We start from the raw sequence: 15032 nt of genomic DNA, 5'->3' as shown, positions 1-15032 counted from the left end.
CAAACACACGGTTCATCTCCTCATATGGTCAGTAATTAAGCCCTTGGTCTCTGGCACGCTCCTTATGCCTGCCAAGCCGTCAGCCAGACCTCCCAGTCAATTATGTGCTAACAGAGAAACTATGAGATGACATAAGTGTGACATAAGCAACATAAGCAAACATGCTTAAGCTATTTTTTTTAGCCCTGGGCGGCTGGTTATGACAAGGTGCCTAACACTTTACATTAGTTGTAATAGAGTCATCAAACATTTAACTGATACACACAAAGCACTCGTTCATTGATTCAAACAAGAAATAGGCTTACTTGAGTGCTCAGCTTCAAATTATATCACCATCTATTGTCACTGCACTAACCTCCCTTTACTGCCTCCCTATTCTCCTTCCCCACTCTTGTACTACCTGTCCATAAATCTCTCCCTCACTCTTCTTCCCAGGTGGATCCACAGATACGTTCCCGTAGCAACAGCCCCAACATGGCTGCCTGGAACAGCAATGGTTCACAGAACTCCGTGGCCCACCTCGACCCCCTCAAGGGCACCGTCCTGAGGGACAGCATGGGTGGAGGAAAGGGGGGAGAGAGGGGGAAAGACCTGTCCAGGGATGACCTTGTGTTCCTCCTCAGTATAATGGAGGGAGAGCTACAGGTGAGGACAGGACAGAACAGTTGTGTTCTAGTATTTCTGGATCTAGGTTTACAGTAGATGTTTCATCCACAATCATGACCGCTGTGCTCTATAAGCTAACAAGATCAGGATGGGAGTATGTGGGCTAGTAACCCATAGCTCAGACTTGGCCAAACCACAATAGGGCCAAATCCTTTTAAGCATAAATGCGAGTGTCACATCGCACATTGACATCGTCAATGGGAGAATTGCTCCGAACTGAGTTGAGACCAGCTGTAGATGAGCTGTAGAGGAAACAGAATGAATCAGACTCTAATAAAAGAGCCTATTGTGACTAACTAAAACCATGAGTAAAACACTCCTAGACATGCCTCACAGAACGTGACACACACACAGCCTAAACCGCAGCTGCATAAGAAAGACTTGGGAGTGCAATCTCTTTTTCATCTCTATCATTCTGCATCCCTCCTTTTTTATTACATCTGTCCATCCCACCAGGCCAGAGACGAGGTGATCACGTTCCTGAAAGCAGAGAAGATGGATTTGGCTCTGTTGGAGGCCCAGTATGGCTTTCTCACCCCAGTAGAAGTGCTCCGGGCCTTGCAGAGAGACTCACTCCAGGCCCAGGCTTCTGAGGCCCAGGTGGCCCCACAGCAGGATGTCTACGAGAAACCCATGGCTGAGGTATCAGGAGATTAACGCTAAGATTGAAAACACAGCCACTGTTAAAACCACCAGTCACACATTGGCTTGTATAGGCTTTAAGGCATGGGTTTTGAAGTAGAAAGCTAATGATAAACCATTGACCCTTTGCCCGTTTCCAACAACGCAATGAGAGCCACGGTGTCTTCAGCCCTGTCTTCAAGTCCTTCTCTCTATTTCTGTGTTAGCTGGACCGGCTGGTGGAGACTGGAAAGCAGAGCTACAGGCGGATGCTGGAGCAGCTGCTGCAGGTGGAGTGCTCCCACAGTGGCGCCCTCTGCAGGCTGGAGGAGCAGGACCAGCAGCACCGTGCCTTCCTGCAGCGCAGCGATGACCTCACCTGTCTACTGGAGCAGGACCGCGAGAGGTCAGTGACTCCCACCAACCGCAACAGGACCCGTGTTGGAAATGCTACCTAGGCTAAGAGCAGGGGCTCTACCATATTAGGGTAATCTATCCTATCAGATCAGAGGTCACATAGGGAAAGAGATCAGAGGGCAGAGGAGATTATCTAAGGACATTGGAACCAGTCCATCTGTGCCCTGTAATGTAACATAGTTTAAGGGCTGCAGATTCCTCTGTTGCAACCAAGAGAGTAGTCCATAATGTGATTTCCATGGCTGAGTGAGTGTGTAGGGCCACTGTGACCACAATGTGTTCATATACGCAGCAGTGTAGTGCTGCTAACCTCAGGCCTGTACTTATAGCTACTATCCTCACTCACGGACCATTACCCCTGCTCACTCCTTAAGCACTCTCAGTCCCTTAGAAACACACATGTTAGCATGCACACACACACACACACACACACACACACACACACACACACACACACACACACACACACACACACACACATACTCACATTTGCAACCCTTTGACTTGGCAGTGTGAAACTACTTTTTTATTGGTCGCTATTGTGCCAGTAGCTAGTCACGACAGTTCGGTTCGCAATTTGATATTTTTTTAATTATCATGATTTATTCAAACAGTAATATTAATTTGATCAGAAATGTCCCTGTTCTGCTATCGGCTGCTGTGTGAGCGAGTCACTCCCTCGTGCACGGAGGAGAGAGAGGAGCATTCTTAAAAGCACAACCATATGACCTTTGCTCAAAATGCAATTGCGGGAAAAATACAGTTTTCAAAGCAACTTCTGTTGTTCTAGTTACAGAGAGGATCGTCACGGCTTGCTATGAGTATATTATATCATTTCTTTATCACCTCTCAATATTGAGCTCATAGCACTGCTTTACAACTGGAGTGGGCTAAATAGCACAGGAGGCTGCTGAGGCTCATAAGGATGGCTGGAAAGAAGCAAATGGAATGGCATCCATTTATCTGGCTCCAGCCATTACCACCTGTGGTACCATAGTATATGGTGTTGATACATCCCGTGTTGCGGAGTGGGCCATTTGTGGGGAATCGGCCGACTTCAAGTAGCCTGTATAGGCCTAGTGATGGAAAGTTTTTGTAGGATATTACATTTACTGATAGATGAATCAATTAGCCTACATGGTTATCTAGCAACATTGTCATATTTAAAGTTGGCAAGATAGCTAAGTGTTTTGAGTTCCCACTTCCTCAGGTAGTGAATAATACAGCCTAGGCCAATATGCACAAAGATGTCCAAAAATAAATCTCATAATTCTGGATCCTATTTCGACATCAAAATATCAATCATGCATTCCCTGGATGTGGTAGATGAAGTAGCTTATAGGGATGTGCATCTTTCCCTTTCAAGATGATTCGATACTTATCTAGATACACGGGCTCCGATACGATACAGGAAAGATACGTTCTAGCTTGAAAGGATTCGGTGCGATTCGGCTTGATTAGAGGTCAAATCGATGCGATTCGGGTCGATGGGATGCACTAACAATTGTTGCATAAACACATTTATTTTCCATTCTACATTTAAATCTGCTGCTGATGGAGCTCTCTGAGCTGGATCTGTCTGAGCTGACTTCAGTGTGCGTGTTTGTTAGGGGTGTAACGGTTCACCAAACCCACAGTTCCGTACCTATTGCAATTTTGGGGTCGCGGTTTGGTTCAGGTACAGCGGGCAAATGAAATGCCATTCACAAGGTTCCGGGCATTGTCTGTTGTGACCGGATTGTTATGTCGGGCCGCTCAAGTTTCCATTCTGATGCTGCTTTCGTAACCATGCGGGAGGTGGAAATTTAACAGTTGTGAAGTCTTAAATACCAGTTGGATGCGTTTAAGTGATTTGAACCCGTTGAAAAATGCTGATTTGCTAATGGCCAACAGGCTGTCAATTATAAACATAAAAGTACAGCTATCATGTTTGTAAACAAATTCTATAGTTCAAAAACCATATTAATTGATTGCTTTTTATAAATAATGTTTTGTTGCTACTGCTACTGTACACACAGCCTACATCGTTGTCACCATCTTAGCTAAAGCAGTGGTGTAAAGTACTTAAGTAAAAATACTTTGAAGTACTACTTAAGTAGTTGTTTTGGGTATCTGTAATTTACTTTATTATTTACAACTTTTACTTTCACTTCATTCCTAAAGAAAACAATATACTTTTTACTCCATACATTTATCCTGACACCCAAAGGCCCTCATTATATTTTGAATGCTTAGCAGGACAGGAAAATGCTCCAATGTGTGCACTTATCAAGAGAACATCCCTACTGCCTCTGATCTGGCAGACACACTAAACACGAATCCTTCGTTTGTAAATTATGTCTGAGAGGTTGGAGTGTGCCCTGGGCTATCTGTAAAAAAAATGGAAAGAAATGTGCCTTTTGGTTTACTTAATATAAGCTATTTTAAATTATTTATACTTTTACTTTTTGCAATTACATTTACTTTTGATACTTAAGTATATTTAAAACCAAATACTTTGAGACTTTTACTGAAGTAGTATTTTCCCGGGTGACTTTCACTTTTACTTCAGTCATTTTCTATTAAGGTATATTTACTTTTACTCAAATACGACAATTGGGTACTTTTTCCACCACTGAGCTAAAGTAACGTCCTAGTCAGCATAGCTAATATAACTAATGTGTTAGTAAGCCCGCTACATTCATGCAGTAATGTTAGTCAGTCAGTCAGTACGCAGTTACACCGGCGGACCCCAGTGGGCAATAAATGAGTAAAATCAAAAGCTTACCTTGACTTGGAAGAGTTCCAGTGTTGTGTTGGAAAGTCATAGCCAGCTAGCTAACATAGCATCCCTCTGTTTGAGCAGGGTGTTTCAGTAGGCTAAACTAAACTCAGCAAAAAAAACTTGTCTTTGAAAGATAATTTGTAAAAATCCTAAATAACTTCCCAGATCTTCATTGTAAAGGGTTTAAACCATGAACAATTAATGAACATGCACCTGTGGAACGGTCGTTAAGACACTAACAGCTTACAGACTATAGGCAATTAAGGTCACAGTTATGAAAACTTAGGACACTAAAGAGGCCTTTCTACTGACTCTGAAATACACCAAAAGAAAGATGCCTAGGATCCCTGCTCATCTGCATGAACGTGCCTTAGGCATGCTGCAAAGAGGCATGAGGACTGCAGATGTGGCCAGGGCAATAAATTGCAATGTCCGTACTGTGAGACAGTGCAACAGGGAGACAGGATGGACAGCTGATCGTCCTCGCCGTGGCAGACCATGTGCAACAACACCTGCACAGGATTGGTACATCCGAACATCACACCTGCGGGACAGGTACAGGATGGCAACAACAACTGCCCGAGTTACACCAGGAACACTCAATCCCTCCATCAATGCTCAAACTGTCTGCAATAGGCTGAGAGAGGCTGGACTGAGGGGTGGTGGACCTGTTGTAAGGCAGGTCGTCACCAGACATCACTGGCAACAACATCGCCTATGGGCACAAACCCACCAGGACTGGCAAAAAGTGCTCTTCACTGACGAGTTGCGGATTTGTCTCAACAGGGGTGATGGTCAGATTTGCGTTTATCATTGAAGGAATGAGCGTTACACCGAGGCCTGTACTCTGAAGCGGGATAGATTTGAAAGTGGAGGGTCCGTCATGGTCTGGGGTGGTGTGTCACAGTATCATCGAACTGAGCTTCTTGTCATTGCAGGCAATCTCAACGTTGTGCGTTACAGGGAAGACATCCTCCTCCCTCATCTGGTATCCTTCCTGCAGGGTCATCCTGACATGACCCTCCAGCATGACAATGCCACCAGCCATACTGCTCGTTGTGTGCGTGATTTCCTGCAAGACAGGAATGTCAGTGTTCTGCCATGGCCAGCGAAGAGCCCTGATCTCAATCCCATTGAGCACGTTGGGGCCTGTTGGATCGGAGGGTTAGGGCTAGGGTACATTCTCCCCAGAAATGTCAGGAAACTTACAGGTGCCTTGGTGGAAGAATGGGGTAACATCTCACAGCAAGAACTGGCAAATCTGGTGCAGGTCATGAGAAGGAGATGCACTGCAGTACTCAATGCAGCTGGTGGCCACACCAGATACTGACTGTTACTTTTGATTTTGTTCAAGGACACATAATTCCATTTATGTTAGTCACATGTCTGTGGAACTTGTTCTGCTTATGTCTCAGTTGTTGAATCTTGTTATGTTCATACAAATATTTACACATGTTAGGTTTGCTGAAAATAAACACAGTTGACAGTGAGAGGACATTTCTTTTTTTGCTGAGTTTAGTTAGCTGCATTTGCTAGCTAAGTAAGTGAAACTTAAACAATAGTATGCAAGTTTAAACATCATGGAACCACGCAGCCGTCTTACCTCTCAGGAAGGAGATGCTTTCTGTCTCCTAGAATGGACATACTTTTGTGCGAAAAATGCAAATCAATCCCAGAACAACAGCAAAGGAGCTTGTGAAGATGCTGGAGGAAACAGGTACAAAAATATCTATATCCACAGTAAAAACGAGTCTTATATCGACATAACCTGACAGGCCGCTCAGCAAGGAAGAAGCCACTGCTCCAAAACCGCCATAAAAAAGCCAGACTACAGTTTGCAACTGCAAATGGGGACAAAGATCGTACTTTTTGTAGAAATGTCCTCTGGTCTGATGAAACAAAAATAGAACTCTTTGGCCATAATGACCATCGTTATGTTTGGAGAAAAAAGGGTCAGGCTTGCAAGCCGAAGACACCATCCCAACCGTGAAGCATGGGGGTGGCAGCATCATGTTGTGGGGGTGCTTTGCTACGCTTCACAAAATAGATGGCATCATGCGGGAGGAAAATGTATGTGAATATATTGAAGCAACATCTCAAGACATCAGTCAGGAATTTAAAGCTTGGTCGCAAATGGGTCTTCCAAATGGACAATGACCCCAAGCATACTTCCAAAGTTGTGGCAAAATGGCTTAAGGACAACAAAGTCAAGGTATTGGAGTGGCCATCACAATGCCCTGACCTCAATCCTATAGAAAAGTTGTGGGCAGAACTGAAAAAGTGTGTGTGAGCAAGGAGGCCAACAAACCTGACTCAGTAACACCAGCTCTGTCAGGAGGAATGGGCCAAAATTCACCAAACTTATTGTGGGAAGCTTGTGGAAGGCTACCTGAAACGTTTGACCCAAGTTAAACAATTTAAAGGCAATGCTACCAAATATTAATTGAGTGTATGTACACTTCTGACCTACTGGGAATGTAATTAAATAAATAAAAGCTGAAATAAATCATTCTCTCTATTATTCTGACATTTCACATTCTTAAAATAAAATGGTGATCCTAACTTTTTACTTGGATTAAATATCAGGAATTGTGAAAAACTGAGTTTAAATGTATTTGGCTAAGGTGTACGTAAACTTCCGACTTCAACTGTGTATAGGGCAGGTAATCAAGGATGGGATGGAGTCCAGGTGAGTCTGATGACGCGCAGGTTTGCATAACAATGGGGGCAGGTGTGCGCCATAATGAGCAGCCTGGTGACCTAGAGGCCGGAGAGGGAGCACACGTGACAGTACCCCCTCCCTGACATGCGGCCCCAGTCGCAGGACTCTGACTACAATGACGATCCCGGGGATCAGGAGTGGACCGGTCACTTCTGCTGAAGTGCGGGGAACCTGTCAGTCCGGCTAAGACATGGGAGCATGGCGACCTAGAGCACTGAAGAGAGCATACGTGACGGTACCCCCTCCCCGGCGTGTTCGGCTCAGGCCACAGGACGCCAACCAAAGGGACGATCCCGGGGATCTGGAGCGGACCATTCGGCTCCGGTGAGGCGCAGGAACCTGACGAACTGGCTGAGGTGTGAGAGCCTGATGAGCCGGCTGAGGTATGGAAACCCGTCAGCTGAGGCAGGGGAACCAGTCAAACCGGCTGAGGCCTCCCAGGTAGCTCCGGTTCAGACAACCATCTCTTTATTACGACCAGACCTCTCCCCATCTTTACAACCATTGAATCTATATGTTTTGATCATGACCGTTTATAATCTAAGGTAACAGCAAGTGATTTAGTCTCCTCAACTTGTTCAACAGCCACACCATTCATTGCCAGATTCAGCTGAGGTCTAGAACTTAAAGAATGATTTGTACCAAATACAATGCTCTTAGTTTTAGAGATGTTAAGGACCAGTTTATTACTGGCCACCCATTCCAAAACAGACTGCAAATCTTTGTTAAGAGTTTCAGTGCCTTCATTAGCTGTGGTTGCTGATGCGTATATGGTTGAATCATCAGCATACATGGACACATGCTTTGTTTAATGCCAGTAACAGGTCATTGGTAAAAATAGAAAACAGTAGAGGGCCTAGAGAGCTGCCCTGCGGTACACCACACTTTACATGTTTGACATTAGAGAAGCTTCCATTAACCTCTCTGGAATATGTGGGACGCTAGCATCCCACCTGGCCAAAAGCCAGTGAAAATGCAGAGCGCCAAATTCAAATAAATTACTATAAAAATCTAACTTTCATGAAATCACACATGTAAGATACTAAATTAAAGCTACACTTGTTGTGAATCCAGCCAACATGTCAGTTTTCAAAAAGGCTTCTTGGCGAAAGCAAACGATGCTATTATCTGAGGGTAGCACCTCCGTAAACAAAGAGAGAAAGCATATTTCAAACCCTGCAGGCGCGACACAAAAAGCAGAAATAAAATATAAATCATGCCTTACCGAGCTTCTTTTGTTGGCACTCCAATATGTCCCATAAACATCACAAATGGTCCTTTTGTTCGATTAATTCCGTCGATATATATCCAAAATGTCCATTTATTTGGTGCGTTTGATCCAGAAAAACACTGGTTCCAACTTGCGCAACGTGACTACAAAATATCTCAAAAGTTACCTGTAAACTTTGCCAAAACATTTCAAACTACTTTTGTAATACAACTATAGGTATTGTTTAAAGTAAATAATAGATCAAATTGAAGACGGGATGATCTGTGTTCAATACAGGAGGAAAACAAACTGTAGCTAGCTTTCTGGTCACGCACCGCTATCTAACAGTACACTTCCATTGACCCTCGTTCAAGATGGGCATACTTCTTCATTACACAAAGGAAAAACCTCAACCAATTTCTAAAGACTGGTGACATCCAGTGGAAGTGGAAGGAACTACAAGAAGGTCCCTTAGAAATCTGGATTCCTAATGAAAAGAGAGTGACCTAAAAAAAAAACCATCTGAATGGTTTGTCCACTGGGTTTCGCCTGCTAAATAAGTTCTGTTATACTCTCAGACATGATTCAAACAGTTTTAGAAACTTCAGAGTGTTTTCCATCCAAATATACTAATAATATGCATATCTTATCTTCTGGGGATGAGTAGCAGGCAGTTGAATTTGGGCATGCATTTAATCTGGAAGTGAAAATACTGCCCCCTTTCACCAACAAGTTAAAGAAAACCCTTTGAGTTCTATTAGATAGATAGCTCTGAATCCACAATATGCCTGAGTTTGAAAAGCCATAACACATACGTTTTTTCAACAATAGGTTATAGTCAATAATATGAAAGGCTGCACTGAAATCTAACAGTACAGCTCCCACAATCGTCTTATTACAGCTTATTACAGTTTCATCAGCGAGTCACACACAGCGTTGCAATGAGCTGGAGGCAGTATGCATTTTGAAAACATATACTTAATTGTTTGAAATCAGAACGTTTTAATACATATTATGAGGCATGTCTTACCTTGCTTCAATGTCGCCTAGCCAAAATCATGGCATTTCTGTGGAGGCTATTTTTTTTCATTGTCCAGTAGCCAAAGGCACAATCCTAGTCATATTAGCAACCCATGCTAGTTGTTGCATATTAGATCTCCCCTCTTTCAAAATTTCGAACGAATGTTTTAATCTCTGTCACACATAATTTCCAAATAAATTCATAAAAAATCCTACAATGTGATTTTCTGTTTTTTTCCCCCTCATTTTGTCTGTCATAGTTGAAGTGTACCTATGATGAAAATTACAGGCCTCTCTCATCTTTTTAAGTGGGAGAACTTGCACAATTGGTGGCTGACTAAATGCTTTTTTGCCCCACTGTACCATCGCCAAGTACTCTCACTGACATGCGAGCGCACACATACACACAGCGAAGAGATTCTAGGTGAGGGTGAGATGAGAACAGGTAAGAGTGTGAAGGATCTATGTTTTTCTCCCACTTCATCCTCTCTCTCCCTCCTGCCTCACCCTCTTCCCAACAATAAATGACATTGTGCAGGTGGACTAAGAACATTCTAGAAGAGTGAGATCAGTGTGCATACACACACACACACACACACACACACACACACACACACACACACACACACACACACACACACACACACACACACACAACTCAAGGCTTCACAAGGCTTACATTTCATTTGCCATGTCTATCTTTGATGTCAGACACACTCGTTCAATTAGACGGTTGTTACAACATCATTTATCCTCTCTACTTCTCTCCCTTTCTAAAAATACACACACACACTCCTACACACACATTCCTTGGAGCCTGACGGAGACAAAAGTTTGGAGATTGAGTCAGTGATAATGACCTCTCTTAAAACATTAGAGAAATAGAAAATTCTCCATGCTTTGACAAGAGACTACACATGGTAGTGCTGGAGAGGAAAAAGTAAATACAGGAAGTAAGAGATGTTTAATCTGCCGTTTATCTCTCTCTCTCTCTGTGTCATCTCTCCATCCCATCTCCTGCGTAAATAAGACAAGTGACTGAGTCTAAAGTGTATCAGCTCTCAATCCATTTCTCATCCATCCTCCTCTCCTCTAAATAACTAATATACAGTGCCTCAGTAAGGAATGTCTCCCACTCTGCTCCTCTTAATATCTATTTCTCAATCTCTCCATCCTTTCCTCCTTCTCTCAATCCACCCACTCCGGGTTTAAAGCCATCCACTTAATATCTGATCGCCTCTTCCCTCCCTCTTTCCCCATCCTCTGGTAAATAAAAGAGATTAGGTAAGAAACTTGTTTGTGTGGAAGAGTTACAAGATAGTGTGTATACAGAGATTCGCCTAGATGTTCTGCTGTGATCGTGAACTGTAGACTTTAGGCTATTCATTGTGTGAAGGATGATGTAATCATTGCGTGTTATAGTATGATTAGGCCATCATTGCGTGTTACAGCATGATTACACGTCTATCAGAATGCAGTGATCTGACTGTTCAAACCCCAGACATCAGACCACGCTTTGAATCTCTGTTTTCTATGCCCCGTCATTAGGTTGACAGGTCTTAAGTGTCAACCGCTCCCACATGTTGTTGACGACACACACATGTTCAGTGCGCACACGCACACATGTCTGTGTGCATTATCTTTTACTCACTCGCACGTCTTAAAATATCGCCCCACACCGGCAACCTTCTCCAGACTCGCTCATGTTTTCTCAAATGCGTCCCAAAAATTGACGGGATTGTTCGAATGATCGCATCAAAACCATCTGAATGTAAGAGAGTCTTGTGGCACATAACAGATGGCCACTCCAAGCCAGAGATAGGGGGACAAATCGATACAATTACATATCACGAAATTACACTGTACAAAACATTTAGAACACCTACCTAATACCTACCTCAATTCCTCGGGTCATGAACTCAAGGTGTTGAAAGCGTTCCACAGGGATGCTGGCTCATGTTGACTCCATTGCTTCCTACAGTTGTGTCAAGTTGGCTGGATGTCCTTTGGGTGGTGGATCGTTCTTGATACACAAGGGAAACTGTTGAGCGTGAAAAACCCAGCAGTGTTAAGGTTCTTGACACAAAATGGTCTGCCTGGCACCTACTACCATACCCTGTTCAAAGGGACTTAAATATGTTGTTTTTCCCATTCACCTTCTGAATGGCACACATACACAATCCATGTCTCAGTTGTCTCAAGGCTTAAAAATCCTTCTTTAACCTGTCTCCTCCCCTTCATCTACACTGATTGAAGTAGATTTAAGTGACATCAATAAGGGATCATAGCTTTCCCCTGGATTCACCTGGTCAGTCTATCTCATGGAAAGAGCAGGTGTTCATAATGTGTTGTGCACTCAGTGTATCTATACAGTTGGGGTCTGAAATGATTTACACCCTTGTAAAGAGGAGCAGAAATAACTGTATAAAATAAATAATTTACCTCTATGGGATCGGTGCCCCCCCCCCGTGGGACGGTTGAGCTAACGTGGGCTAATGTGATTAGCATGAGGTTGTAAGTAACAAGAACATTTCCCAGGATATAGACATATCTGATATGGGCAGAAAGCTTAAATTCTTGTTAATCTAACTGCACTGTCCAATTTACAGCAGCTATTACAGTGAAACAATACCATGCTACTGTTCGAGGAGAGTGCACAATTATGAACTTGAAAATGTATTAATAAACCAATTAGGCACATTTGGGAAGTCTTGATACAACATTTTGAACAGATATGCAATGTTTCATTGGATCAGTCTAAAACTTTGCACATACACTGCTTCCATCTAGTGGCCAAAATCTAAATTGCGCCTGGACTGGAATAATACATTATGGCCTTTCTCTTGCATTTCAAAGATGATGGTATAAAAAAAATATACTACCTTTTACCAGATCTAATGTGTTATATTCTTCTACATTAATTTCACATTTCCACAAACTTCAAAGTGTTTCTTTTCAAATGGTATCAAGAATATGCATATCCTTGCTTCAGATCTTGAGCTACAAGCAGTTAGATTTGGGTATGTCATTTTAGGCGAAAATTGAAAAAAAGGTCAGATCCTACAATAATGAGCTATATTGTATGCTACATTTTTTGGGGAAATTATATTATTTGATACTGATACAATTGCTCAGAGGAAGAGATTTAATTGAACAAGTTTTATTTAACAAAAAATTAAGGTAGGGGTCAAAACTTTTTGACACCCTGTTTTCAAGACCATTCAATACCTCAACCTTGAGAGGATAACGACACTGAGCGTGTTGGAGAACACATTGGGAGGGATCTTAGACCATTCCTCCATACAGAATACTGAGTAAAGTTCATGATGCCGTTGACAAGGGCCCCAGGACCAATGGAAGCAAAATGCCCCCATATTTTCTGTGTGGCCAAACAGCTCTATTTTGATGTAGTCCAACAAATGGAGCTAAACGGCATTTGCACTTGGATTGAAACCGGTGTTTTGGTCAGATGACATAAAAAGAGAGCTGTTTAGTGTCGAAATGAGAATCAGTATTTGAATGATTGCTTTTTAAACTAATTATTCATTTTTGAACTAAATCTCATTCTTTGTACTAGTATAAAATTATATATTTTCCCAATTTTTTGGAGCACACAATATAGCTCAGTATTTGAACAATTTATTTTATACAGTAATTTTTGCTCATCTTTATCAAGGGTGTCAATAAAATGTTTTAATTAGTTGTCCTGAGAAACAGGACAGGACAGTGCAAACTTGGCTGAGTCGTTGTGGAAACCAGCTGTTTCATCTGTCCTCCACGCTCACACATCCGTTCACTCAGCCAGTAATGTGTCAGGGCCATTAACAGGAGGATCTGGCACTGCAAACTCATTCAGAAGTCACAACTCTTTTGTCACGATATAAACTGATGGGTTCATTCAGAACTCTAAAATATTGGTTATTGATTTGATACAGCCAATAATTTCCAAATAGGTCTAAGTGAATCCATTGTCTGAACTACTGGGCTCAATAATGATCTGAACCATAGTGCCATTGAGAAGGGTCAGGGGAAAAGAAGGGGATACAATAGCCCAAAGGATTACAGTTGCCTTGCACAGGGAACTGTGTTGAGAACAGGCTCTGGAGGCTGCCAAACCTTAATTTACGCAACAACAAAAAATCCCCTGACAGATCAGTTATAAATCACAAATTAACTCCTTCCTCTGAGTAGTTTGGCATGACATGAAATGGAGTCAGTTCTTCATAAAAGAGCAGAGTAAAGGCACTTAGGACAGCAGAGAGGCCCTGCTTGACTCAACACTGGCCATGATTTAGTAAAACCCCCGATACACATTCACACACACTGCTGATTAGGGCCTACCACTGGCAGAGACATAAGAGATGTACACAATTTAATAAATTGTGAGCTCAAGCAGATAACTGCAACCAGCAACAGCATTGTCACAAACATCAGCTCTCCTCATATAACAGGCCTATTACATGGCAGCCATTTTAAGGGCTTTCCTGGAAATGCCTTTGAGAGATTCAATCATTCATGTAATTGTGGAAAGGCAATGAGGCAGCCAGCCCCTCCTTGAAGCGAAACAGGACACCATGAACCCTGTGTTTAAAGTTAGTGGTCCTTTTGAATACTTTCAAAATGCATCCTTCTTCCTCAATTTAGGGTACAGGTGTCTGGATCTGCAAGCCCTCCATCACATAGCTTTCACCTATCCAGTTATGTCAGGGCGTATAGTAATTTGGTGCACAACATGCACCATTTCACACATGTATAAGTGTGTATAAATACGTGAATTGGAAATGCGTTCTTTACATATCCCAATGCCCCCTGAGACACCATCGGAGGGTGGGATCATAGTCAGGGTCTGCCATTATCAACAATGACCATGGTGCAATTAGGGTTAAGTGCCTTGCTCAAGGGCGCATCAGCAGATGTTTCTGCTCAGGGATTTGAACTAGTAACCTTTCAGTCACTGATCCAACACTCTAACCACTAGGCCATCTGCCAACCCATAGGCCTAAGCTACTTCAAGGGAAGAAGGAAGAATACATTCCTGAAGTATTCCAGGACAGTGGAATGGGCTGGAATGAGGAGCACTGTCTGACCATGGGTCTGACCATGGGAACTGACCAGATAAAACCCCAGACCGAGCTTTTCCTCAACAGGTTAAATGGTAAAAAAAAGTGTTAACACACTTGTGAATTGCACAACGTACAGTAGTTCCTGCCTTCATTTTAACTACTACCTGAAAACATCAGGGCTATTACAGTGTTGTTGCTGTTATTTGCTATTGGAATTGGAGCCACATGCTGCTAATCAGCTTGGTCCAGGTTTAATGGATGTCACATGAGCTACTCCCTCTTTTGTCTGTGTGTGTGTGTGTGTGTGTGTGTCTGTGTGTGTGTGTGTTTGTCTTGAGCTTTAGTCCTATGCTGACTAATTCACATACATGCATACACACACATATACTCACCAACAGTCCCTTCTATAAATAGAGAAGTTTCCAGAGAACTGTGGGTCTTGGGGCTGTTTTGTAAATGCTTGTGTGATGACGACATGTCACAGGGGACATATTTCACCCTTAATTGGGGACTTGAGGCTTTTTCTCCAGCAAAAAGGAGGGAAAAACT

The 15032-nt window shown here is 42.7% G+C and overlaps 1 protein-coding gene across 1 annotated transcript in view; it reads left to right on the top strand.

The window, feature by feature from the left end:
- The window catches only part of LOC112225384 (filamin A-interacting protein 1-like), a 42780-nt gene that overhangs the window by 19142 nt on the left and 8606 nt on the right, over window positions 1–15032 (top strand). The window contains exons 2-4 of the mRNA XM_024389315.1: window positions 436–645; window positions 1123–1308; window positions 1515–1693. Coding sequence (XP_024245083.1) covers window positions 475–645; window positions 1123–1308; window positions 1515–1693 — 536 coding nt within the window. The 5' untranslated portion in view covers window positions 436–474. The remainder of the gene's footprint in view (window positions 1–435; window positions 646–1122; window positions 1309–1514; window positions 1694–15032) is intronic.

This window comes from Oncorhynchus tshawytscha, linkage group LG26, assembly GCF_018296145.1.
Source record: "Oncorhynchus tshawytscha isolate Ot180627B linkage group LG26, Otsh_v2.0, whole genome shotgun sequence".
Lineage (NCBI taxonomy): Eukaryota > Metazoa > Chordata > Actinopteri > Salmoniformes > Salmonidae > Oncorhynchus > Oncorhynchus tshawytscha.
This window is presented reverse-complemented; position numbering and strand designations above follow the sequence as displayed.